At 38.8% G+C, this 27829-nt stretch overlaps 3 protein-coding genes across 5 annotated transcripts; 1 reads left to right on the top strand and 2 right to left on the bottom strand.

Moving 5' to 3' along the window:
- The first annotated feature begins 3914 nt into the window (after positions 1-3914).
- LOC149029908 (protein ROH1A-like) lies at positions 3915-5367 on the top strand. The gene has a single exon (XM_089142225.1). It carries the CDS (start codon positions 4078-4080, stop codon positions 5365-5367), a length of 1290 nt encoding a protein of 429 aa, XP_088998351.1. The 5' UTR covers positions 3915-4077.
- A 410-nt stretch (positions 5368-5777) lies between these two features.
- Positions 5778-7722, bottom strand: LOC149029909 (Nuclear transport factor 2 (NTF2) family protein). 3 transcript variants are annotated; one of them, XM_089142226.1, is made up of 6 exons: positions 7259-7722; positions 6703-6857; positions 6488-6554; positions 6299-6350; positions 6103-6199; positions 5778-6021 (listed from the first exon to the last, which is right to left on the bottom strand). In XM_089142226.1, exons 1-5 carry the CDS (start codon positions 7623-7625, stop codon positions 6106-6108), a joined length of 735 nt encoding a protein of 244 aa, XP_088998352.1. In that variant the 5' UTR covers positions 7626-7722; the 3' UTR covers positions 5778-6021; positions 6103-6105. The 3 variants fall into 3 exon arrangements, with proteins under 3 accessions (XP_088998352.1, XP_088998354.1, XP_088998353.1); XM_089142228.1 differs by having other exon boundaries at positions 5778-6199; positions 7259-7708; XM_089142227.1 differs by lacking the exon at positions 5778-6021 and having other exon boundaries at positions 6114-6199; positions 6270-6350.
- Positions 7723-8352: 630 nt separating this feature from the next.
- Positions 8353-23792, bottom strand: LCBK2 (Diacylglycerol kinase family protein). The gene is made up of 13 exons (XM_089142230.1): positions 23274-23792; positions 23118-23194; positions 18909-18962; positions 18742-18801; positions 18066-18143; positions 17832-17878; positions 17676-17716; positions 17397-17481; positions 17190-17304; positions 16946-17068; positions 16728-16828; positions 9150-9309; positions 8353-9068 (listed from the first exon to the last, which is right to left on the bottom strand). Exons 1-12 carry the CDS (start codon positions 23395-23397, stop codon positions 9180-9182), a joined length of 1035 nt encoding a protein of 344 aa, XP_088998356.1. The 5' UTR covers positions 23398-23792; the 3' UTR covers positions 8353-9068; positions 9150-9179.
- Between the last annotated feature and the right edge of the window lie 4037 nt (positions 23793-27829).

Raw genomic sequence — 27829 nt, forward strand, 5'->3', positions numbered from 1 at the left:
ACATTAGAGGCAAAAGAAATATGTCAATATTCATGATGAGAAGTTGGGATGTAGATTTGTTAGATATTAATTCTCTATATACTAGTTTTTATTATTTATAATATATTATCTCGCCTTAGTAAAAAAAAAAATCAACATTTTTTGGAACTAAAAATAACTTAGTTCAAAAAATAAAAATTACCTTAAAAATAATATAAAAAGTAAACTCATAGTCTAATATGATCAAAATGACTAAAAGTCAAAATTAAGACTTATATCAATGTAATATGAAGATTAAGGTAAAAATCTAATACATGATCAAAGTCAAATTAACATTAAAACTAGAGCCAAAATTAAGGTCAAGATCAGGGCCAAAATCAGACAGATGTTTACTAAATTGGTAATAAGATTATAATTTATTTTTATTAATTTTCTACAAAACATGATCATGTTTCTAAAATTTGACACGTGTTAAGTATCCACCCATGTGGATTAGAATTAATTCCTCTCCATGTGGGTGGAGGGTCCAGTCTCAAATAAGGGCCAGAATCAAGGCCAAATTCAGAGGCCAAGATTAAGGTCAGGATTAAGGCCAAAATCAGGGCCAGGATCAGGGCCAATATTAGGGCCTGAATCAGGGCCAAGATTAGGGCATAATCAGGCCAAGATTAAGGCTAAGATCAGGGCCAAGGTCAAGGCCAAATTCAAAGGCCAAGATTGGGGTCAGGATTAAGGCCAAAATCAGGGCTAGGATCAGGGCCAGAATCAGGGCCAAGATTAGGGCATAATCAGGCCAAGATTAAGGCTAAGATCAGGGCCAAGGTCAGGGCCAGAATCAGGGCCAAGATCAGAGGCAATATCAGGGCAAGAATCAAGGCCAAAATCAAGGCCAAGATCAGGGCCAAAATTAGAGCCAATATTAGGGCTAAAATCAGGGCCAAAATCAAGGTCAAGATCAAGGCCAAAATCAAGGCCTAGGTCAGGGCAAAAAATCAGGGACTAGCCGAGACGAGCCAGGCACATCAGAGAGTAATCCCATGCCCGCCCTTGACCCTCGTTCAGGACCAGAATATTTTGGCCCTAACCCGCCCTTAAGGCCAAAATCTTTAGCCCAAATCATATTCGGGCTCAAGGCAGGTTAGGGCCACCAGGGCCAAACTTGCACCCCTTAAGCACTTCATGAAAATATTGTTTCATAAATTAATGAACAATGCAGATGTACTGGATGGTGCATCGAACTTGAACGACCCCAAAAGAAGTATGTCATCATGTGCCTATGATATCACAGTCTAATTGTGCTTCATTCTCTATTCGGTACAAAATACAATTCACTTTCGACCCCAATAGACTTGCTAACCATAGATTGGAAATAGGCCAGATAGTCACCCATGGTACAAGGGTCATGCTTCAATGTTGCGCAATTAATGTGCAGCACTAAGCTGCCTATGGTTCAGATCGATTCTAGTGGCCGAGATTCACCCGTTATGGTTTTCTTTTCTTTTTCTTTGTTTTTATTTTTTGAACTACACTACTGAAACCCAAAAAGAAAAATGAAAAATCAAAATGAGTGGTCGAGATTTGCCACTTTAGATATGGACTCAGTGATACACATTAATTGTGCAACACTGGAGCCAAACACGGTGAACTAAGAACATAAACACAAGACATCTTGAATTAATGGGCTTAGAATCTACTTTTACACATGGCTGGATAGATCTCTGAATGTCTATAACCCAAGGACCCATTAAATCCTTACAAATAACTCGTGGGATTGCCATCTGTTTTTCGAATCCTTGATCTCTCTAAATTAGGTGTTAGCTGCATCTTTAAACGAGCTTGTTAGCTACATCTTTTCTTTCCCCTATCCCATCCCTGGGCATGTGGACCACCCAGTCTCTATGTCTGCCATCAATTTGGTCCCCCCAAAAATCTTATCCTAAACTTAAATAAATTTAAGTTAATACATGACATTAAAAAAAGTTTCGAAGAAAAAAAAAAAAAAACTTGTTTCTTTGTTTGTGGAGGATATAATATACAATAAAAAGATTGAAATAGTTTTTTTTTCTTTTTCCTCCTTCCTTTCTATTGTGTAAACTGTAAACCATGGGAAAGGATTTTTATATTCTACATTCCCTTAATTAAGTTGCGTCTTCAATGTTGAGAATATGATAATCTTTATTATTGATTTACAACCCAAGTAAACCGGAAATTGGGGATGGAGATTAAATCGGGTAGAGGACTGTTGTAAATATGTTTAAAACTTATTAATGTTATTTTATATAAATATCTGTTTTAATCGTGTCTTTTATCCATGATTTTATTTAGTCCCACATCAGATTGAGAGGATCTGATTATATGGTTTATATATAGTAAGGGCCCATGTATTATTAATTTGGACGACACGAACCGAGCTTGAATCTTGTTGTGACCGGAAGGCCCATTTTGTCATGGGCCCTATTCTGGAGAGCCCACTGCTGGGTGAATACATGGAGATGCCATAAGAGAGGCACTCTCCTGCAAGGAGGTCAGCTAGATAGGGGGAGTTGAGCTGAAAGGTATCCTTGCAAAGAGAGGTGACCTTACCCTTTCACCCACAGCCTTTGGAGCTCTACATAAACTCATTTTCGTGTTCATTCTGTACACCGAATTTCCTCCTCTTTCTCTCTCTCCCTGTTGTTGTTCAGTCAAGCAGTGAACATTACTTGATACACCTTAAGTAACATTTCTGGGGTGCAACCTTAAAGGTTGAGCTGACTAATCTTGGGGTGAAGACACTGTAGAACCCGCATTGTACAAATCGGAGTGTCTAAATACCTTAAAAAAGTACCTTTGATGTTTCAGCTCTCAAGAAAAATTGTAAGATCAAATGTATTTATAAATTCTTCAACAACGTTTCAAGGTCTTTCTTCATTGATTTTGATCCAAATGGTCTTGGAAATAATTGGACGAGACCTTACCCGATGGAATAGTTAAAAAAAATTGAGATCATTTCACTAAAAAATAGTAAAGCAAACCAGTTGAAACGATCACAACAGATCAAATTCATAATTGGTTTTGGTTTTAAAACAACTAAATCAACAAAAGACTAAATATATATATATATATATATTCGAGAGTTGGGCTTGGGTCATGCGCTAGACTGGGCGGCGGAGGAACTGCGGGCCCACTTGTCACTAGTCGTTGCCTTGGTGGATTTTTAGTCGTAAATATGTAAAATCAGAATCTTGATTTGTGGGACCATAATCTCTGCCGTCGAAATGGAATAATTGAATGATTACACGTTGGGGGGACTGCCGGCCGTGGTGATCCATGTTGCCTTTAAAATATAATATAAAGAATCTGGGAAAAGAATGAAAGGAACCGAAAAGAAAAATCTTGAGAAAGTGATGTTGTAGCGAATTGGAACGTGCATGCTCGTTGTAGAGGAACGGTGGGACAGGTAGGACGAAGAAGACGGACGCCGCCTGGGTCAAACCAGCATTTTGGCTTGGGCCATGGCGTTTGTGATACTTATTAGTGTCGGATAATTTATGCTGTGTCAGGCACCAACACGTCAAATGCACCAATGTAACATGATCCACCGTGAGGCTTTGGTTATCTACCTGGGGAGCACCTCTTCCTGTTGATGCACAATTTCCTTTTTCTTGTAAGTCTCATGGGTCCAGCCGGATGACTTGGTTGGACTTGGACCCAAACCAAAATACAAAATGGAATGGGAATCTGAGCTTTTACACAAATATCCACCCAACAGATTGAGAGACCAGGAGACCGGTTCGAAGATTAGTCAGCTTTCAGGAGATAGGAAGAGGGAGGGGTAATGAGAGAGGAGAAGAAACGGTCTCGACTCTCAAAAAGTCTTCAACACCACCCATATAAGCTGTTTTCTTTCTTTATTTTGATTTAAAAAAAAAAATACCACCCACATAAGCTGGGAAAGGACGCTATGTATAGACAGATACATAACTGTCAAAGCTATTCTTCTTCTCAGCCTCCTGTGTCTCTGCTTCTCTTGCATGTTTGACTCTGGCAAGCGTCTCCATTAACCTCTTCTTTTCTCCTTTTGTTGTCAAATAAAAGAAGAAAGTCAAGGAGAAAAACATGCCTACACCGGAATTCCAGGGTTCCTCCGTTCCCTTAGGATTTTTAAGCCGGCCGATCCTCAGTATACGTAGAAACCAAATCATCTCCATGGACGGAAACGCAGACCAAGATGATTTCGAACTCTTCCAGAAACATGTCTCTGATCGTTTCCTCGATCTCTCCCCCTCCCCAACCACCACCACCACCACCACAGCCACAACAACCTCCACCGACGCTCCTGCTGCTGCTGCTGCTGCCACCGCCACCATTATCAACGATGTAGACAACTTTCTTTCCATTGCTTGGCTCCGCAAGCTTCTTGACGTATTCCTGTGTTGCGAAGCAGAGTTTAAAGCTGTTATCTTCCTCGGCCGTGACCCTACCCAATTCTCCAAGCCTCCCCTTGATCGCATTACGCCTGAATTGCTCGATCGAACTGTCAAGGCCCTAGATATCTGCAACACCATCACCCATGGAATCGAGATGCTCCGCCATTGGCAGAAACTGGCTGAGATCGCACTGTCGGCTCTGAAACAGTGTCCTCTAGGAGAAGGCCATGTTGGGCGTGCCAAGAAGGCTTTGCTTTCGTTGCTCTCCTCCATGACCATCGATGACAAGGACTCTGCCACCAGTAAAATACCGGAACGGTCATGGTCTTTCGGCCGAAGAGGGTCAGCTTCCGCCGCCGCCGCTGCTGCTGCTACCAAAGAACCTAGACCGGCTGGGCCTCCTCGGCTGTTCACTTCGTGGAGCGTTCCAAAGAATTGGTCAGCTTCGAAGCAAATCCAGGCAATGTCATCCAATCTGGTGATGCCTCGTGGTACAGACTCTACAGGAATGGCCATGCCGGTCTTCATCATGAGCACGGTTCTGGTGTTTGTCTCCTGGACCTTGGTGGCTGCGATCCCGTGCCAGGATCGCAGTGGATTATTGACACACTTCGCTTTGCCCAGGCAGCTTAGCTGGGCAGGACCCATAATTGGGTTGCAGGAAAAGATCTCAGAGGAGTGGAAGAAGAAGGAGAAGAAGAAATCTGCAGGATTACTGGATGAGATGCAGAGTTTGCAGAAATGTGGGCAGTCATTGATCGATATGACAGACTCGCTTCAGTTCCCGGCGGAAGACGAGAAGTTGGAGGAGATAAATGTGCAAGTGATTGAGTTGTCTCAGATGTGCAAGAAGATGGATGAAGGTTTGCTTCCCCTGCAGAGGCAACTCAGAGAAATGTTCCACCGGATTGTCAGGAGCAGGACAGAGATCCTTGATGTCTTGGAACAAAACGAAAAATATTCCTCACTCGTTTTGTAACCAAATGGGTAATAGAAATGTTCCTTGAAAATTTTTCGTTCAATTTTTTATTTTCTTCTTTTTCCTATATATAAATCTTCATGTTCTTAATGACATTATAGAGTTAGCTGATAGCACATCAGTTCCATGTGCGTTTTCCTGCAAGATATTTCTTTATTAAAGAACTCTCACTTCAATCATGATGAACAAAATAAACACACTACACATATGAAGATATCATCATGAGAATAGAACTAAAAATTACTCTCCAATTGCACTGGAGCATGTTATGGCCATCTTTTGGTGAACTGAAACCTGCTTATTAGATTTAGGTTCACCAAAACCTAAAACAACAACAAACGCACCCACTAAATCTTTAGGACTCAAATGTACTTCTTGATCATCATCACCAAGAATACCCCTGTAACAGATTCTTCAATCAAGATATAATAGTGCTTTCTCACATAATTTTAATATCTACATCATAATGAACTCTAATTCTACAGTCCACAGAATAGTACAGATTAAATTATATTCTTACCTATTCTAAGGGTGCTTATGCTCTTCATGACTCTGATCTGTAGGTCAATATCAAGCACAAATCAGAGGCTATAACAAGGTCAGCTAATCAGACTGGACAGAGTGAATTGCTCTTGTTTGTCTTTCCTCCCTTTCCTGCAACCACCCTACTGTTTTAACGATTGGAAATTGATTAATAAACAACAATCTCCCTGCGCAGATGAGAGCCTTTCTAACCATTCAATTTGCAGACTTCTTATTCCATAGGCCCCGGCTAGGCTTGAGTATTTGTTTCAGTAGAGTCATCTTTGGAACATTCCAGTGCTCTACATGCCTGATTGAAAACCACAAAATTAATCAGAATTATTGGGACCTGGATTGCTTAAGAGGAAAATAATATGAACCTTCTGGTTAAATCTTCCCACAACTTCACCTGCACACCCTTCCAGATTTAGCGTCATAATAATACTCTGTATAACCAGTAGCTGTAGGAGAATCAAAAACACAAGCAGATTCACATGACAGTGTATTTGGAATCTATTCATGCTAAATTAATGGCAGATAATCATAAAGGAAATATTAAGATGATAAATAATATTTTGATTGGCAGAGCCAAGCATACCAGAAAGAATTGGCCTCCATGGAAAAGATAAGATGCAACTGAAGCGCCAATGTCCAATTCCCATACCCTGTAAGGGTATAAGATCATGGATCAACAGTTTGCTCAAATATGTAACTATATGCTACTCCATTGATTTGCATAGTTTCTTTCTAACTGGTATAGTACTACTATAGTGTAAAGATTAAGAAAGCTAAACTCTGCAGTGCAAGACTGACCTCAAAGTCTTCCCACCTCATGAGTTTCATGTTTGATTTTACAATTAAAGACCCGAAATTGGAACAGTTCCTTTTGAAACGTCGAAGCCCCCTGAAGGACCCTGCTGGATCAGCAAATTCACAGTCCTCTTCGTATGCAGCGAGTGTCAGATCTCCTAAAAGCAATATAAGATTGCCGCAGTTAGATTACGAAGTGCTACTTCGATTTATCATAAAGAACCTACATTCTTCTTCTCCCCAAAAGGACATGGGAATTTTGTGAACCCGCTAGGTTAAATGATCGAACACCAATCTTTAAGGTTGTGCAAAAATGTACAAAATCAAAATCAAAATCAATCGTGAACTCAACTATAATAGAAGGTTTAGATCACCGAGTTTCAATTGCGTGTCTCCAATTGAAAAAAATGTAAATTGTCTTCAGCCGGAGTAGAAACTATTCAAACATTTCCGTTGAATACTGAGAGACTTGTGGAGGACGACATGAACACAATGCTCAATAAACAACATATACTTTCCTAGGCATGAACAGGACAATTGAGATAGATTGAGTCCAAACCTGTCACAAAATAGGATCTTCGGAAATCATCCTTAATGGTTTCAACGACTTGTGTACGATCAACAACTCCCTGTCCATCCTCTGCAAGCTCAAACTCTGTACCGGTAGCTCCAGCATTCGACGGTGAACGGAAAAGCGACGCTGCAATTCCAAGTAGCTCTGAGCCATACCATGCCAGCCTGAGTATTAAGTTGTCGGATTCGGAAGCTGGATTTGTAGATGAACTAGAATTGTTAGTGTTCTGACTGTTTCCACTGCACCGGAGAGGGCAAGTTTTCGATCTTAACGGTAGCTTGAAAGTGAGACGCCGATGATCGGAGTGAAAATAAGGATTACCAGAAAATAATGATACTACGGACGCCATCATCGGAGAAAAGCGTTTCTGTTTGAAATGAAGTGGAAAACGGTGCGAATGGTAGGCATTAGCCGAGATTCCCAAGAGTTTTCTCTGGTGCAAGTCTGCCACGTGGCTAATTTTGGTTGTTACCTTTAGATGTCAAGAGTCCAGGATCCGGATTGATATCGACCCGAATTTGTTGTGCGACTGGTATATCAAGGTTATCCCTAACTCCCCAGTTCTAAAACCACATCTTCCACAAGCTGATATTGAAGAGGGAAACTTTTAGCAGATTACACACACCTCCCTGTATGTTCTTCTAATTGTAAGAAACTCTTAGGAGTTTGGGATGCAGATTACTATTACAAATACCTCGTTATCTTCGGTCTAATCATAAGAAATTCTTTATGGTTTGAATAATTACATACGCCTCCTTTGAATTATGTTGGGTTCACATGAACTGAATCTACATCCTCTACTCAATAGAAGTTTGTGTTACCTTCACACTTCTTCACTACACAAGTCCACCTCTAAATGCTAACAAAATGAATAGTCATAAATCCCCAATAAACCTACATCTATTGTTTAGTACATAATTGTTAAGGGAGCACAGACCTCCACCCACACGAGAACCTAATACCTTAAATTGTTGACGACTCGTAACTCTTGTCATTAAACAATCATATACGTTTGAGAAAAAAAGTTAAAACCTTTTGGATGATCTTTCCTATTAGTATATTCTTTGCTTTGCAGATCTCACCAAAAAAAAAACCCACAACTTGTTTATCATATGAATCACCATCGAGTATGCTAAAGATGGAATTGAGAAGTGATTTAGTTACATTGGCACTCATGAGCATCAGCGGAAGAGATAGAACATGTTCATTGGCCATACAACATCTAAAGGCATCAACAGCAAATAAGTACAGAAATTTCTGAAGCAAATCTACCAACTTGTATCTTTTAGATAAATTGGGGTCTCTATGAACTCGTAACAATCTTGAAAGGCCCCCAAGGAATAATAAACAAATACAATTGAAAAGGATAACCTCCAACAAATCTCCCAACTGGAAGCCCGAAGAAACCAATACTTCCTTTAATTTTAACAGAATATGTTCTGAAGGACAGACAAGACTTTGAGGGTGGATAGTGGATACCTTAATATGTTACCTGAACATGGCAAATAATCTATCTGGTTGTGGAAAATATTCCACATCTTGCAGTTACTGACTGACATGATGTATCCAACATGGCTACTCATAATTTGTATCCCATCTTCTCGATACCCAAGATTCCATGGGCCCAGTTTACATAGGTTAGGGAATAGGATGCCTCCGAATCATTGCCGTGCTAGCCATTTGTCTTTTGTCCAGTTACTTGTATTTTTCTTTGCTTCAGCTTCATTTCTCATAGTCAATATAGAAAAGCAGCAAACTGCAAACTGAAGAAACACTCTGGGAACACCACGTCCATCTATTCAGCAACATACAAGCACAAAGATTAGCGTCCATTTTACACTGTATAAGTCTAAATCCAAGATAGAAGAAAAACTACCAAAACAAAGCAATTGTCCTCATGACTGAATTAGCACAGCATCTCAATTGCAGCAGGTAAAATGCTAAACTTCATTGGAAGAAACCCTCGGTGTTCCCCATCAGACTGCACGAAGATGCTATCACTCCCTACAATTTCCTCCACTTCAACAGTCAATGCACTGTGAGAGCAACAGTATGACATAAGTGGCAAGTGTAAGGATGTTAGATACCTGGCACGATAACCTCGTAATCACAGAAAAGCAAGTTCATAAGTGAAGTAAATGAAATATTTTAAGCTTCCATACCCTGAAAGTGTCACTCATGAACCAGTATGTAAATGTATACACCAAAGCTCCCTTCTTGAATGTGAGAGTTTTGTGAAGCAAAATACTTCAGGAAGAAAAGTAGCACTAGCAAATAGCAACAATAGGTAGTAAATGAAGATTAATATCTCATTTTTTTATTTTTTTCTACACTTTTCTGTGAAAACCCAAGTTATTTGGCTTAGTTACGCAATTATTATTGATATTCCAACTTCGCTTTATATTTATTTTGTATCTGATAAGATCCCTCAATTCAGCTACGAAATTCAATAACAAAACAGAGAAATCAACAAGCAGATCTTGGTTTTAATGGTGCCAATCACCCCCTACACCAAATGGTACCCTCAGCCAGAGGCTGCCCCAACACTAATATCAAATGCCCGATCCCCTCTCCTCTCAATTCTCTCCTATTTATAATCCCCTCAATCACCCATCTCTCTCTCCCCTCCACGTGGCTACCTCCCAAGGTCCTATCAGAGCCGATCTGCTCCCAGGGCATCAGAGCCAATCTGATCCTAGGGCATGGTTAGGAGTAGAATGGAGGCAAGAGTGGAAGAACTTGAAAAATCCGAGAAGGAAATTCAGATCCAGATCGGAGCCTTAGGTCAGCAGTTGGAGCGAGAGCAGTAGTGTAGCAATGAGTTCAGAACCGAATTAAGGCTTAACCGATGCATGAAAAAGCAATCGACATCAATTTGTTGGTGCCCAAAGTAACAGAGGAGAGAGTGCCGACTGCTCCATAGCTGTCAACAGGAGTGAACATGAGGAAGGGAAGTTGCGGCGATCCTGTAGGTGTTGAGGAGGCAGTCCATCGCAGAGATTTTGTTCCTAGGCAACTGGTGATGCAAACTTTTGTAGGCGACGATCCATGGGGTTGGATTGCGAAGGCTGAAAGGTATTTTCACCTCTACAGACTCAACAGCGACAAAATCCTCCAGGCGTTGAGACTGTGACCAGCGCTGGGGTGGTTACGGTTCCAAGAGTTGCAAACTCCTCTGAGTTCGTGGAAGGGCCTGAAGGAGGCAATGGTACGCAGGTTTGGTTTACCTCAGTCGAAGAGTCCTCCAGAGGCTTTGATCAGCCTCAAACAGCAGGGAACCGTCAGCATGTTTCGGAAGCAGTTCGAAACCCTTGTCTGGACCAACCACAACCCAACTCATCACCCACAAGCCCTTCGTCCTAACCAACATCCTCTCAAGCAGCAGCAACTCCTACGGTAAAGAACCAGCGCTCCTGATGGTTCTCGCAGGACGAAATCAAATCGAAGATGGATAAGGGCCTGTGTTTCTGCTGTGACACGCCCTACTCCAAGGATGCTAAACAAAAAGGATGATGAACGGGCAACAGTTACAAGGATGGCTGCAGTGGAGAAATGGGGATTGCAGGTGGAGGAACAAGTTCACCTTGAGGGCAAGGTGAACCATTAGGGGGGGAGTATTGATAAGATACCACGTGAAGGTGTAGAGGCAGGGTAGTTTAGGAATAACCCATGTAGGAGGATCATGTGGGAAGGGAGTTCGTTGGGTCCTTGGGGCCTATATAACATGAAGATGAAAAAGGGAAAAGAGGGGAAATGAGTTATTATTGATATTCCAACTTTGCTTTATATTTTATTTTGTATCCAACAAGATGGAGCCTACTTGGGTATGCATGCAGAACAGAACAACCAAGAAGAAAAAAAACGTTTACCATGTCCAAGAGCAGTAAAAATTTTCTGATCCCACTGTCAACAAAATTTCACAAGGGTAGCACCATAAGAGGTTTTATTTCAGTATCTGGAACCTCTCAGTTGTGCATATACATGATTAAATTAGATTTAAGGAATTGACTGTGGTAGTACACATGAGCAGCACAATTCAACATTATGGAAATGATCTCATCAACATTCAAGGATTATATACTGTAGAAGAAGAATGCTTGCCCACATTATAACAACAACCTAATCTTATCCCAACTAAATGGGTTCGGCTAAATGAATCCTTGAAAAGACAGATTAATAACACTAAAATTTAAAAACAAAAGGAATCACGACTACAATTCAGTCTCTTACAAACTAACTGGGGTCGGCTACACGCATAGACAGATCCTAGCCCTTCCAATCAGCTCTATTCAATGTCATACTAGAAACAAGACCTAAACTACACATGTCTTTACTTACCGCCTCTCTAAGAAGCTGGCCCCCAAGCAATTTCAGCATCTTCAACCTAAATCAAATCTTCCCTCTGAACTTGAGCATCCTAAGGCCTATGTTGAACATGGACATACTATCCAAACAACTTTCCAATAGCTTATCAGCAGGAGGTGAGCTTCTCCAAAGTCAGCTCTCAGATGATCATTCCATATTCTATCCTTCCTGGTTTTGCCATTCATCCATTTCAAAATCTGCATCTCTATCACACTTAGATTACCTATGTAACGCTTCTTAACTGCTCAATACTCCACAGCAGTAATCATAGCTGATCTTATGATTGTCCTGTAAAGTTTTCCACTAAGCATTAAAGGAATTCCTCAGTCACATAACACTCTGATGCACGAATAGTTCTCTTTGAAATATCATCTTCTATGTCACCCTCCTTACTAATGACTGGCCGTAGATACCTAAAATTATCATTTTTGTGGGATCACCACCTCGTCAACTTTCACCCCCTCATTATCCGTCTCAAAGTTACTAAAGTTATCACCATATACTCTATCTTCAAGAAGGGCAAACCCGCTGTAGAAGGCCTCCACACAAGTAGAGCTCGGAGGGGAAGTTTTCCTAGGCAGTCTTACCCCAGCAATTTTTTCTAAGAGGCTGTTTCGATGCCTTACCCTAAAACTGCAGTCTGCCGACCATTGGGCCAAGGCCCGCATACCTAGTGCACAAGATTCCCGCATTGAGCAAGGTCTGGTGAGGGTTAGATGTACACAGCTATTCCTATTTCTAGTGTTTCCAAGACTTGAACCTGTGAGAAGCATTCAAAAAGTTAGCACTTGACCAATGCACCAACCACAACCTTATTCTAGGACTTATTCCAAGCTTGACCTCCACAACTCTAGTTTGGCATAACTCCAGCTTTTATCTCATCCAAAAAAAACAATGTCATCAGCAAAAAGCATGCACAAGGAACTTATCTTGGATGTCTCAAGTTAATTCATCTATGATAAGTGCAAGCTCAAAGATAATCCTCCATATAACCCAATTGTTATAAATTAAACCCCCCCCCCCCCCCCGAAAAGAAAAAGGGGTTAATACTTCCCTTCAATAGATCCTAGCACCTGCCAAATTAAATATCTAGTCACTCTATCAAAACCTTTTCTATAGGCCCACAATGACCATATGGTCCTTCTTTGAAATAGTGGAATCTCTAGGCCTTTCCATGATTTTTAAGTAGGTAATAAACGCTTCTATTGTGGAAGCTTTCTACAATAAAACCAAATCGGTTCCCCAACATGGAGTCACTTTTCTCAAGTGTGTCTCCGTCATTTTTCAGAGTATGACTCGTTAGTTTATGCCTAAATAGCTGTAGAAACATAAGACATTCCCTTTATTTTGTAAATTTAGATCATAAAGCTTCTCCATTCTTCTAGAATTCTCCCAATGTACATAATCTTGTTAAATAGGTTGCTTAGCCAAGACAAGCCATGAATTCCAGAGCTCTTCCATATTTTAATTGGAAAACTATGTGGACCTGGAGATGAGGTCAACTTTAAGCCCATATCTATTTGCACTAGTAATGGATGAATTAACCAAAGACATTCAAGATGAGGTCCCCTGGTGTATGCTTTTTGCGGATGATATTGTGTAGATTGATGAGACCCAAGTGGGGATTAATACCAAATTAGAATCATGGAGAGTAGCTTTGGAATCAAAAGGCTTTAAACTTAGTAGATCGAAGATAGAATATCTACTTTGTAACTTTAGTCATGATCGGGCAGATGATGAGGTGGTGATACTTGACGATAAAGAGATTCCTCAGAGTGATTGTTTTAGGTACCTAGGTTCAATCATAAGTAAAAGAGGTGATTTAGAGGATGAGGTTTCCCAAATAATTAAAATAGGGTGGATGAAGTGGAGAGGTGCGTCCGGGGTCTTATGTGATCGCCGTATTCCATTAAAGCTTAAAGGAAAATTTTATAGGACCGTTGTTCGACCAGCTATGATGTACGGTGCAGAGTGTTGGGCTGTTAAAAAGAATCATATAGATAAACTCAGTGTAGCAGAAATGAGGATGCTAAGATGGATGAGTGGCAAAACTAGGATGGATAAAATAAGAAACGATAATATTATAGTTGGTCTGGAAGTTGCTCCCATAAGTGATAAGCTTAGAGAAAGTCGTTTGAGGTGGCACGGCCATGTTCAACGGAGACCTATAAATGCTCCTGTTCGGAGAAGTGATATAATCCATATTGAAGGAACTAGAAGAGCTAGGGGTAGACCTAAGATAACCTTAGGAGAAGTGGTGAGAAAGGATATGTATAGCTTAGGCCTTGTATCTAGCATGGCCTCGAACAGAACTGATTGGAGGGCAAGAATCCATGTAGCCGACCCCATTTAGTTGGGACAAGGCTTCTTGTTGTTGTTGTTGTTGTATGTGGACCTGGAGACTTGGCTATTTTCATCTTTCTTAATGCCTCTTTTACTTCAAAAGTTCTGATTTTGCATGTATACCACCAAATGGGAATGGTTTCATTTAGTAGGCTACAGATATCCCTCTTCACCTTCAATGCATTGAACGTGGTCAAAATCTCCACTCATCTTCTTAGTCGTTCTAGCTATCCTATTGATAGGCTTTCCGCTTTTTTTGGTGTTCAGATAGCTAAAGAGATCTTCAAGTTTCTTCACTGTTACATTCCCCACAATTTTCTTAATTTCATCTATGGCATATTTATAGCATTTTTAGAACTTCTACATCCTTAGGTCCTATGCTATACCTTGAAAAGCATTTTTAGTCTTATGGCCACTTGGACATCATCATGTCACCACTAAATCTCCCCAAGAGAATTATAATTTCCTTCCAATTTTCCAAGATGACTAAAATATGTCTATGATTAACTAATTGCCAGGCTCCGGGAATGGTCAAAGCCATATCTAATTGAAAAAGGATGTTATCCAAACACATTTAGTCACCTTCTTAATACATGCAGACAGCTTCTTCCACGAAAATTATTGTTTCCCTTAGGTTCAATTTTCCTTGTTTGACCAAAGTGCTAGTAAATGACTTCAAAGCATCTCCCTTCAAGTCCACCTTAAGGCAAATAGACTCCCCTATCTCATACTCCTGCATGATGAGACATATATCCATGATCACCAACCTAAGTTGGATGATCAAGCTCCCCTAAAATAGTCCTCATAGAAAAACCCATCAGACCTACTAAGAAAGAAAATTATTTGGGTATAATGATGCTCGCAACTGTAGGAGACAAGCTGCAACTTTCTCTTTTAAAGTAAGCCACAAAATTCCAAAGCTGAGATAACCTCCTCATTCCTCTCAAAATCCCAAAACTTACATGCAGACTTTCATAATCACCATGATCTCCCTCTACATGTCATTCAAATCACCCACTACAGTAGTTTTTGCTCCTTGATTAAAATCGTGCACTATTCCATCCAAGTGTTCCAAGAATTGTAACTCACTACTTCTCTCCAATCCTTACTTGGAGGGTGTAAGCATTGATAATGCTAGTCTATAGAATCTTCCTCATGGTTCTCATTCTTTCTTGATACAACTTTTAGCACCTTGGAGGATGTAAGCATTGATAATGCTAGTCTATAGAATCTTCCTCCCGGTTCTCATTCTTTCTGAGTACAACTTTTAGCACCCTAAATTTAACTACAGAAAGTTAATAATCCTTACAAATTGCATTGCTCTTACATTAACTGTATTTCTAAGGCATGTCATATCAATAGGTGCCGAATATGGGAGGGAGAGAGAGATAGAGAGAGAAGAAGGCAATACAACAATGTCCAATTGAATCAGAGGGGCAATAACAACAAGAAGCCTTATCCAACAAAATGGGGCCGGTTACATGGATCCTTGCCATATGAGATACAATGCCTAAGCCATGCATATCCTTTCTCACCACTTCCCTAAAGGTTATGCAAGTCTGCTACTAGCTCTTCTAGTTCCTTCAATCTAGATTAAATCACTCCTTCATACAGGGGCATCTAGAAGCCTCCATTGAACATGGTCATGCCACTTCAAATGACTTTCTCATAACTAATCATTTATCAGAGCTACTCTCAAACAAACTCTAATACGATCATTATCCTTCCTAGTTTTGCCACTCATCCATCTTAACATCCTTGTTTCTACAACACTGAGTGTATCTATATGATGCTTCTTAACAGCCTCACAGTCTGCACCATACATCATAGTCAATCGTACAACACTAAGTGTATCTATTTTTGTCTGTCCATTGTACCATAGTTGTCTACTCATCAGCTTGGCATCCAGACAGATTTTGGGGGCTCTACGCAGTTTTCGCCTTGGGCTTTATTCATGCTGCTAATATCATTTAAGCATTTACTTAAGTATTCATAAATAAGCAAACTGCCCACCCCAAAAAAAAAACCACTACCCCAAGAGAAAATAGACATAATAAGAATGATCGATAACATTTAAGAATTAAGATCAATTTGTCCATTCATCTTCTGGTTTAAGATGAAGCATATTTAATGGCACTACAATACAGAGAAGCAAAGCTATCAGAAAGCCAAAAAAATTCAATGGGATACTGCACAGAACATTGATGTAATCAATTCTGAAGTCCCAAAACATGTCCTGAGGATTATCTGGTACTTAAGAGTCCGCTTTAGCTCACATTTAATTAAAACTAAAAGAATAGGATAAAAATTGTATTAGTAGTAACTAGTAGGTATTCTCCACGTAATATGGTTGCTGCCCTGTTATGAGATACACACCGCATTGATCATGTGATTGTTTCAGCAAACATGAAAAGTATGACGCCTACAATAAATTGAATGCTTTACCTTGAATTTTCAGTTGTCCAAACTTTTCAGATACTTACTGAACAACTTTTAAATATTTGTTCTGATATATGGCAAATTCTGATTAAGCTGAAATTTATCATGAATTATCATGAATTGAGACTGACATGGACATCTTCATAAAATGGGTTGCAACTAAGATGCTGGGGCATAAAGCCAAAAGGAGAAATTGATGTGGTCACCTATATCTTAATACGAAGACAACAGAATTTAAAAAGAAAGTTATGTATGAGCTATGAGCAAAAGAAAAAGAAAAAAACTCAAAAAGGTAAGGAAAATTTACCTTCTTGAATACACATTTTTCTCCGACAGGTGTCTCCCCGTGTACAGCTTATGCAGTTTAACAATAAAGTCATACCATTTAAAGTCCTGGAGAACGACAACCTAGCATGGACAATGTAATGCAGGAATCAAGTTAAATTGCAAACCACCACATTTTTTCAGGGGAAATCAGTTGTACAAAATTCAGTGATGACAAGATGGTTAGAAATGCTGTTCAACCTCAAAATTTCCATTGTGAGGGTCTGCATTTGGAGTTATCTTCATGCCGCCACCAAAGAATTTTCCATTTCCAATGCAAAGGGCCGTCACCTTAGGAAACATTTCCCACTCTCCCTCATTGATCTAGGGTAAATTACATTCTATGAGATTAAAGGAAAAGATGGCAAATACCAACACATACAATCACATAATCCAGATCCACGGTCTATGAAGTTTAATGGTTAACAAATTCAGAACAACTAACCCTAATCTTGAGATCCCGATTACTGTGCCCAATAAAAGCTCTCAAGGTACCAAAAACATAACATAGTTTTCCAAATCTTTTGTATTTTGAAGCATAGTATCCTGCCTTTGCACTCCTGCAAACTTCCACAGAATAAAATAGTAAGACATTTCAAATTAAAAGTGGTGCTTCATAAGCATTTTAAGCATAAACTCAAAATAATCTTACAAATGAATATCAGCGTCATTTATAAAATAATGGGGTTCGTCACTTCCTTTACCAATAACTCCAACATCTACCCTAGATTTCAACCCTGCAAAAGACACTCAATTTTCAGTATAAAATGATAACTGTATGTATATGAAATATTAGTTTCTTATAGATTAGGATAAACTAAGGATAAAAATAGAATACTATCCCTTTACCCAGCACTGGCGACCATGCATGTAGTCAAGAATTAGAAGAACGAGGAAAGAATGGGTGGGGGAGGCAGTGTAGTGAAATAACCTTTTGCAATCCGTTCAACAGCTTCGTGAGGGTCATTTTTCCTGATCAAAAAATATTATGGAAAGAGGACTTAATTCGATTGGGGAGTCGTACATATTGAACTTTGCAGTTCACAGAAGAAAAAAAATAGCAAGGGTGACAGCAGCAGCAACCAACCAGCCAAAGGTCTTAGCAAAATCAGATCCAGTACCCAACGGAATAAGCTGTTAAGAAGGATAGTATAATCATACCCTTGTTCAAGCACTTTTCACGTTACACTTTCATAAGCATTAGTTGCTATAGAGGGAGAAATAAATTAAAAAAAAAATAGAAAAGAAGAAGAAGAAGAAGAAGAAGAAGAAGAAGAGAGTTCTATTTGCAAAAAATGTACTGGTTTTATGAATAACATACACCAAGAGCAGTTGTATGTGTAGGACCACAGTCTTGAGCACAAACAGGTTTCCCTGCCCAGAAGAAGCCATTCACAACCTAACAATTATGAGAAAAGGTAAGTCAAAAGGGGATCGACCCATTAATATATAGTTATCCTACTGATGAAAAGAACAAGATGAGGTCTCCTGGTGAAGTCAATAGTATTGTCTACAATCAATGCTACAGGACTGAAAAGTACTCGAGTTACCACATAGCAAGGTAACAAATACAAGGATAACTGCACACCACATGTAGCCAGAATGGCAGTAACTGATGTGTACAATAAGGATACACAATCAAGGGATATGGCTCCAAACTTTCTAACTTACAATTAATCAAAATAAATCAACAACTGTATATTTGATGGGTAAATCCTTTGATGTAATGATCTAACTAAGATACATATCTACTAGTGTAATCTCAATCAGTAAAATTTTCAGAATAACCCTTTTTTTCATTATTTTATTCTATTTTCCTTTCGCTAAAGTTATGGACTAGCTTTTATCAGTTCTCCTCATTAATATATTAACCCAGTGTTCTACTTTACAGTGAGGAACATAATTGCAGCTAATCTGTAACATCAGAGATTAGTTACAATGAACACTGAATTTGAAAGTTTGACATATTCAAAATGATAAAAAGAAGTGTGTGACACCTCATGAAGAGTACCATCACCACCAACTGCTATCACTGCATCAGCCCCCTCCCGGATAGCCTGTATAGTGTACAACATCAGAGGAACCATGGCTTCATAAACCAAGTGCATCTGACCTATTTGTCCAAACTAAACTCATGAATATTACATCAGAAGAAAATATGTACCTCCCTTGTTATGTCAATGGCATGTGAAGGACCTGAAGTCAAAGATTCACATATCTGCCACATTGTTGAGAAACAATTAGGAATAGGACATGCTGAATCTCAATAAGATATCTAACAGCACACTGCAGAGGAATAACAGATATATACTAATCCCTTAGACCACATTAGCCTTGTCAAGGTTTATCAAAATTACTGGAGAAATACATATGATCTCTGCAATGGATTAGCAAACTATGTTGCCAGCTTAGTTTTTTCCTTCTTTGAATAAACTTGAAAGTTTAGTTGAATTATGAAGCATGCAGTTAACAGTTAATCTTCCGCAGTAACCATTAGACAATTGATCGAATACCAAGTAGTTGAGTCCACAACCTAAATCAAATAAAAAATAAGGACTTTGAATTAAAAAAAGAAACTCTTTATCTTAACTTCTAGAACTCCAACCATTATACTTCCAAGTTAAAGCAAAAGCTACTCGTAATGGAATAATAGCTATTATGTTTACAACTAGAAGTTCACTGACCTAATTTTAAACTCAAATGTGTTAGTGTCTCACTTTCATTCTTCCCTTTATTTTCTACTCTGAATTTTTTTTTTTTTTTTTTGGATGAATAAATAATTATATTAAAAGAACGGAAAGAAAGATACAAGGTCTTTAGGAGGAAGACCGAAGAGAAGAACTAAGACCCCAGAAGATAACAATGAATCTGTTCCTCGGGGTATCATCAATAGGGGGATGGGGAGAAGCTAGCAGTCTAGAGGAAACATCAAAATAGATGGCATTCCAAATCATGTCTGTAGAGCGGGATTTGGAAGTCCAACTCCGAAAATTAACTCCATCTAAACAATATGACTGGCTGTTACAAAATAACTTAAATCCAATTGGATTGTAAAGATTGTCTACTCAACCCTTACCATATGAACAGATAAACATTACTAAGCCACTCAACAAGAAGTCCCTTGATAGGGAACTTTATATTGTTGTTGAGCTTGTAAGTATAACTGCCAATTTGTCCATCCCCATTTTACGGAGCAAGGCATAAGGATCGTAAATATCTCAGGTTTTGATGTTTCCCCTTTGTTGGTTTTGGAAGAAAATAAATCTCAAAAAACATCATTGGTCTGATGATGATGTGGCTTGGCAAGTTTCTTGAGGAAGACATGTTTGTTCCACCAAGAGGTTTCATTCCTCTATAAATAGTGGATCACACCAAGGGTTCAAAACTAGTGTTTTTCCCCTCTCTCTCTCTCTTCTTGGCATCTCTTGAGAAAGCCACGTCTCTTACTCCAAAAGGTTACCTTCCTCTATAAATAAAGGATCACGTCAACTCAAAACTAGTCTCTCTCTCTCTCTGACATATCTCTTACACCAAGAGGTTTTATTCTTCTATAAATAGAGGATCACACCAAGGGTTCAAAGCTAGTTTTTTTTCCTCTTTCTCTCTCTTCTTGGCATCCACCTTAAGGTTTCATTCATCCATAAATAGATGATCACGCCAAGGGTTCAAAACTACTTTACAGGTTTCATTGCTCCATATAAGTGGAGGATCAGTCTCTCTCTCTCTCATTTTGCTTCTAGCTTATAAACATCAAGCTATTGGTTTTAAACTTGAGCACTGCCTTGAAGAACTCAAAGGGGTTAATAGTAGACGAAGTGCTCACTTACTATAGGAAGCCATCATGGTTGTTGTATCTTGGATGACAATTTGCATTCAACTTGAAAACACTATTGGAGGCATCTGTGGTCTTAAGGAAGGAGTTCGGATCCTCTACCCACATGAAGAGGAAACTCTTCAACCCACATGGGTGGATTATTGACACATGTCCAATCTCAAAGCAAGATTTTTTTATTTTAATAAATTAGCTAAAATAGAACTTAAAACTATTCCGATATTTAAACAAAGAAGATCTTGCTTTGAGATTGGACACATGTTGAAAAATTCCTCTCCATGTGAGTAGAGGATCCAGACTCTCAAGGAAGTATGCGTTGGCAAACCTCAACTTAGCCATCTTGCTATTTTTCTTCCCCACTTCCTTAACATGATTCGTGAACAAGTAAGTTTTGTTAATCTCTCTTTCATTTACAACAATCTTACGACCATAGACTTTGAAATGAGCAAGTAGACACCAATGAGATGATGCTAAGGATGATGTGTTCGGACACTTGCAATTGTTTGTCTTACAAAATCACAACTCTCTATTGGAAATTATGCTGGTACTATAAGCTGTGAAATTTCTTCAATTAAAACCTACAAAAGTGGTGGGAAGTAGGGATTTCTTCTTGATCAGTCACTTTTGGTGACATGAATTCATTATTCCGGTTTCGAGAAGGCACCGCTTGGACTTCTTTTTCATAAATCAATCCAACTCCTCTTGCTTTTTGCAATGATTTGTCGGTCTGGCTTTGTTAATATAGTCTTTGCATTTATGTCTCAAGAGAGGATTAAGATGGGAATTTTTCGTCTCTTTTAGGTATTATTTCTTATACAAGAGACAACGCAGAGAATTTTGATATAGTTCGTTGCATGTGCAGCTTGTGTGGTTTCTGCATGGCTGACATATCTCTTTTAAAATGTTAAGTTTTATATGCTGGTTTTATTTAGATTTCTTCACTTTCTCAGTAAATTGAGCACGTGCAACGGTTGATGTCTCGTATGTGTGTTATGTTTTAACAAAACAATATGAGGATGGTCATTGCCATATTAGTATCCTTGTTACATTTTTGCAAAAGGTCACATCCCTAAACAAGCCTTCACCACATGGGGAGCCCTCTCTAACTGCCTTCCCACCCAATCCCTCCTTCTTCACTGTCATATCCCTATCCCCCCTAGTGCATCCTTCATGGTTCGGGTTTTGAGGACCCCTCCCATCTCTTCTTTACCTGTCCCTTTTCCAAGCCCATATGGCATCTTAGCCTAGCTTCTATCTGGCACCATTGCAAATGTCCCGGCCCCCTTGATCTCGAGATCCACTAGCTTTCCTCCACATTTCAGGCACCTACATTGGAGACTCAGTCGCAAAGCTAGTATTTAATGCTTGTATCTCTCATATTTGACTAGAGCATAATCTCTGCAGATGGACTACCAAATTTGGAAGGCCATCTGTACAAATGTCAAAGCTATTTTTGATCCCTCATATAACTCTTATAGATTCCCCAAGGTACAGTCATATGTTGTTACCTAGGGTTTAGACTTGTCCCTGCTCACCCAAAGCTGATCTACCCCCCCCCTTCTTGTACATTCATCCAAAAAAATAAGTCATGATTGACAAAACCATGTGAAGTTTTCATCCGAAAATGCATCTTCTAGTAGCCCACAATGAGAAGATCACTATATAATGGACACGTTCACACATTTCCTAAGGCTTGGTAACCAATGTGTTGATTGGTTACACTTTTGCATTTGATTTGATACATATGATTTGCATGGGAGCATGAATTTTCTTAAAATTTTGGCATCTAAACATTATTGTGTGAGAGGAATCATGGTGGTTTTTCATGTAAAGTTCCCACAAGAGGCATGTTCTTATCTATCAACACATTCTAAAAATGTGGGGGTTTACTATGAGAATGCATATTAGTTGTTGAGTGACTTGAGTCTCTTTGAAAGAGATAAAAAGTTTAAGTAAAACGGTGCATCTATTCTTAAAATCTAGCAGTGAGGCATAGATTCGATTATATGAATATGCTTATAATGGGGACTAGTCTTGATACTATAAAATTAACTAATAAGGCTTTTTTATGTCTAAGTTTGAGTCTAACGGATGAGTGAGGCTGATGTGATTTTTGGAATCAAGATAATTAGAAGACAAGATGAAATAATTTTGTCTTGAGCCCACCATATAGAGGACCTATTTACTTCTACGAAAGCATGAAGGAGAACCAGTTCCACAAAAGCAGTATTCACAAATAATTGGTTGTCTCTAATTGAATGAATTGTACAAGGCTAGACATTGCACTTGCAGTTGAAAAATTAAGCCAACAAACACAAAATCCAGCAAAAGAACATTGGGATGTCTTAACCAGATTGTTAAGATATTTAAAGGGTAGAATGACTTCTGCTTTGCATTACTCCATCAAAGCATATGAGTGCAAAAAAAATTATGAGCAATATCTCCACAACAAACAAAATTATTGTAACTTACTGGTAAACCCCCTGAAAACAATGAATCATTGAATCCTATGATCATTCATAAGTTGAGAGGGAAACTCACGTTGCAGTCAATGCTGAGACGAGACCGGAGATAAGGCAGCAATTTCTTCCATTCTTTACCTGTCCTGCCATTGGCACCTGATTTGAACGTATCAACAAAATCAACAATTCGAATTCTGAGAAACTGAAACTTATTAGGCAAAGAATTAGGAGCAACCTCTGGGATTGACGACGAAAACGATATCGCGGCCGCATGTGGAGGTTCTCCTGTAGCCTGTACGGTCCAGTGGGAGATCCGGCGCCATGGAATAATCGGCCCTGAGAAACGACGGTTGTGCCATTGCTGCGACTGCTACCACCGCTATCCAATTAACAGTCAAGAAATGCCTCTCTGCCGCTACGCTGATTCAACTTCACTCTTCTTAACAACATTTGGCGTTTTCTATAAGTTTCTCAAATGGTAGGCGGAGCTGAATCCTTTTTGCCTCAGACCGTCGCTATTGATAAAGTCAAAGTGACTCAAAAGTTCTGTCTGCACAGCTCTCTTGCTTATCAGCTCATTAATGGCGACAAGATTTGGGGAAACACTTATCGAATTAGCGGTAAGACCAACGAAAAAGAAAAATTTTAAAATCACAGGTTCACAGTTGGTTGGGATGAAGCGTTGAGAAGAATGGTCTGTTCGCTCAGCGTGAATCGCCGGGTTAGAGGTTGGGAATGTGAATGATTTACAAGCTCAACCAATATTTAGGGGTTTTCTTTTTTTTTTACAGGATGTAAAATGATAGTTGAAAATCCGATTTATTGTATTCGTATTCGTTTATAACATCCGAATACGAATTTTTTTATATTCGTATATGCTAAATTTTATATCGGATTAAATCCATATTCGATGTATATATCATTATCCCTTCATGAATATTCTATCACATTATTGCTCTCTATCTTTATAAATCTTTTTGTCAATTAAGAAAAAAAATTTCCTACTCACATATTTGTTATTTTAATGATATTGGATATTCTCCATTCGATAACATTGGATTCAAATAGGATATAATCCAAAAATCCAACTAAATAAACAAATTCAAATTGGGTTATAAATTTACACATCCAACAACGAAAATATCATATTTGAATATGGATATTACCATATTCAAGTCGAATTTGATGAGGATGCATCCCTAGTTTATGTATGATAAACAATTTAATTCACAGGCATCCCTCCATATTTCAATTTTATTAATGCGTCCAGTGTAGAACATTTTGGCAAAATTCGCGAAATTTCGCCGAATTTCATCCAGTTTGCTATGTAAAACCGAAAAATGCATCGAAAAATGAAATTAAACAATATCGCCGGAAAATCGCTAAATATTGCTGAAAAAATACCGAATCTGTAAAAAGTCACACCTAACCTGTAAAAATTTTTATTTGCCTCTTTGGTTCGATCGACCAAAAAAATTATCTCCGTATTCATTTTCATAATCAAAATCTTGCTAGCAAAAACCATAGTTTGATGCAGAAGAAGTGAAGAACAAATGAGGAATTGAAGAAGACGATGACTCATTTTGTGTAGCTATCTTTCATCAATGTTAAAAAATGAATTTTTTTGTTAAAGTTAAAAATTGGTTTGACTGCTGCATGTTCTATAACCACACATGTTAATGATATTTTGTTTTTTTCAAAAATGAGTTAAACATTTAATGCCACTAACACATGTAGATCAATGTCACTCACTGTAAGAAGTTAAAAAATTATTGATATTTTATTTTTTTATAAAATATGTGTTAGACATTTAAAGCCTAAATCAAACACTGTTTTTACACCCTAATGCCTATCACGCATAGAGTATATCGGCAAAATCCCAGCGAGAATTGCCGAGACTTCGCACCTTGTGGCACAATAATCTTAGAACGGGCATCACTGATTTTGATTTGGTATTCAACAATGATGATGTATTGCATAACTCATTGAATCCATCTAACATCAAACCCCATATGTCTCAAAGTATGTTCAATGTATGACCACTTCAATTTGTCATAGGCCTTACAAAGATCCAGTTTAAGATCCATATACCCAGATTTTGATTTGGATTTGTGTTTTAAGTATAAATACTCATGAGTATGATAAATAGTATCTGAAATGACTCGACATGGAACAAAGGCACTTTGAGTGTGACTTATTATGGATCTTAAAATGGGTTTTAATCAATTAGCCAAACATTTAGCTATGACTTTATATGGAGTAGTACATAGACTGATAGGTCTAAAGGGAGAGATATCTTGACGATGGGTTCTCTTGAGATTTAAGAAGATAATGGTTTTATTAAGTTTTCGCACCATATGACCCCATAAAAGAAGTGTTGTACAACAAGGGTGAGGTTATTGCCAATAATGTCCCAAATGCCTTTAAAAGAATCTAGCAGGGAGCCCATCATATCCAGGAGCCTTGGTGCCTTTCATTTAGAATAAGATTCGCTTAATCTCATCGAGAGAAAAAAGGGGAGAATAGAAGAGAGTTATCTGATGATGTAATGCAAGCAAGGAATACTATTGAGAAACTCTTGAAGAGAGATAGGGGAAGAAGCTATGAAAAAGGAAATAAATGAGACCATAATTCATAATGGATTTGAGAGTCCTCAAATAGTCGGTTACTTGGTCTACCTTTACTTTTTGCAATAGAATTTTCTGCCTCCTTTGTGCCGTGGAGGCATAGAAAAACTTTGTGTTCTATCACTTTCCTGCAACCATTAGACTCTAAACCTCTGGCACCAAAAACTTTCTTCTACTATAAGTTGTTTCTCAATATCTCTTTTCAATTATAGTTGTTCCTTGGCAAAATTCTCATAAGAAGGTTTGGTCTAACAATCTTCTAAAAGTTGAGATAACCGAAAATTTTCCATTAAAGCATTACGAAAAGTATCTTTACTCCATAGCCTTAAGGATTTTGTGCAATCATTAATCCTTTGATGAACTTTGTAAGCAGGGGAGCTAAGGTTGGGTGAGTTCCAACCAACGGAGATTTGGGTGGTAAAGTCGGGATGGTATTTCCATTTGGTTTTGTAATGAAATCTCATAAGTTGTTTGTTTGTTGTATCCAGGAAAATCTCTAAAGGGGTGTGATCCACCCCACCATGGCATACCTATGATCTTGGACACTACCATATAAGTCAAGGAACTCTAAATTAACAAAGGCTCAATCAAGACACTCCTTGACTAAATCTCTTCTGTGTCATTTATTTGACCAAGAAAATTTAGGCTTAGTGCATTTGACTTCCAATAGATTGCAACTCTCAATGGCCATCATAAACCAATCCATTTGTGCCTGTAGTTTGGGACCCCCTTAATTTTTCCTCAAAAATTTTCATTAAAATCACCGAGAACAAGCCAATGAGAACTTACAGATGATTCTATATGTGAAAGTTCATACCATATTCTCTCTCGCTCCTCTAGTTTAGGGTGCCGATATACCAAAGTAATCATACATTTTGTATCAGAGACCAAAACCTTGATAAACAAATCGACAATGTTAGATGATGAAGAAATGATAGTAACGGAAACATTACCATTCCAAATTAAACCAATACCACCTGACAAACTTATATGATTAACAAAAAAACACATTTAATATGCAATTTCCTTGACACTCTATGTAATTCAACATTGCTTGTTTTGATTCCAACAACATGACAATGCTAGGCCTACCTTTCCTATAAACCTTATGTAAGCAGCTTTGAGTCAAGGGGGGCCAAGCCCGTGACAATTCCAATATAGAAGCCTCATGATTAACTGGGAGGTTGATTAAGGGCAGCCTATCTCACCCTTGTAGCAATGATTGGAGGCATCCCCTAGCTCTCATAGTAGTCCAAAACATGCCTAGAGATCTCCCCTCAACCCTACGTGCCATAGCATAAATACATTGCTTAGGGGATGTAACCCTCTTCCTACACTTCAACTGAATATTATACAAGTGATATTCATTCCTTCATCAATTTCTTCAATGTGAACAGTTGACCTAAATGGTTGCATGGTACTAGCAGTGGTGTGGATAAAAATTAGAGCAACAAAGTTTAAGGTCGTAGAAGTGTTTGTGTCACTTAAAAAATCTTCTCCACGCTGCTGCTCCTCCTCTACGCAACGACGAGTTTTGACCGCCTAAGCGTCGCCGATTCTTGAGGCGGAGAGCCTGCTATTTCTCCACAGGCTCTCCGCCTCTCTTGTTTCTTGCCCTCCTCTCTCCGCCTTTCTTCTCTTTTCATCTCCCTCACCTCCGTCATCTCTCCTCTCTCCTTTCTCCTTCTTCCCTCTTCTCCTGTCTTCTCCACATTTCTTCTCCTCTGTTTTTTTCTTTCTCCGTTTCTTCCCTCTGTCTGCATTTCCCTGCTCACCAGATCTGAAGTTTTCCTTTCGATCTGTTGTTTTTCTTGCCGATCTCTCACATCACCTCATCTTTTTGTTTCCATAGTATCATCGCCTCACCTTTCCCGTTTCTCACCCTACCGTCTCTGCCTCTCCCATCTCCGTTTCCCTCTTCCCCATCTCAGATCCAATAATCAGATCTAGGGTTTCCCCATCTGTTTTTTTTTTCCCCTAGTTGTAGTATTTTTTTTTTTTTAATTTTTTTAATTTTTTATTTTTACATAACAGCTCCTTTGATTGCAACGGCTCTTTGGTGCACACCGCAGAACAACTCCAAGTCTGGGTACAAGTTTTTCTGTGTCGCGCTTGACCAGTACGCCTATACGGCATTGCTGGATGGGAGGTCTAAACCTTATCC

This window comes from Hakea prostrata, chromosome 1, assembly GCF_041222555.1.
Source record: "Hakea prostrata isolate BN-2017 chromosome 1, UWA_Hpros_2, whole genome shotgun sequence".
Taxonomy (NCBI): domain Eukaryota; kingdom Viridiplantae; phylum Streptophyta; class Magnoliopsida; order Proteales; family Proteaceae; genus Hakea; species Hakea prostrata.

Bases quoted from the DNA above. Each gene is read 5' to 3' on its own strand.
- LCBK2 (XM_089142230.1), bottom strand. From the start codon at position 23,397: ATGGCACAACCGTCGTTTCTCAGGGCCGATTATTCCATGGCGCCGGAT. The intron at 18,963-23,117 runs GTGAGTTTCCCT...ACAATGTGGCAG, and splicing joins GTCTCAGCATTGACTGCAAC to ATATGTGAATCTTTGACTTC. The intron at 17,879-18,065 runs GTATGTTATTCA...CCTTCTTAACAG, and splicing joins CACATACAACTGCTCTTGGT to CTTATTCCGTTGGGTACTGG.
- LOC149029909 (XM_089142226.1), bottom strand. From the start codon at position 7,625: ATGATGGCGTCCGTAGTATCATTATTTTCTGGTAATCCTTATTTTCAC. The intron at 6,555-6,702 runs GTCAGTCTTGCA...ATACCCTTACAG, and splicing joins TGAGGTGGGAAGACTTTGAG to GGTATGGGAATTGGACATTG. The intron at 6,200-6,298 runs GTGAAGTTGTGG...GTTTTCAATCAG, and splicing joins AAATCTGGAAGGGTGTGCAG to GCATGTAGAGCACTGGAATG.
- LOC149029908 (XM_089142225.1), top strand. From the start codon at position 4,078: ATGCCTACACCGGAATTCCAGGGTTCCTCCGTTCCCTTAGGATTTTTA.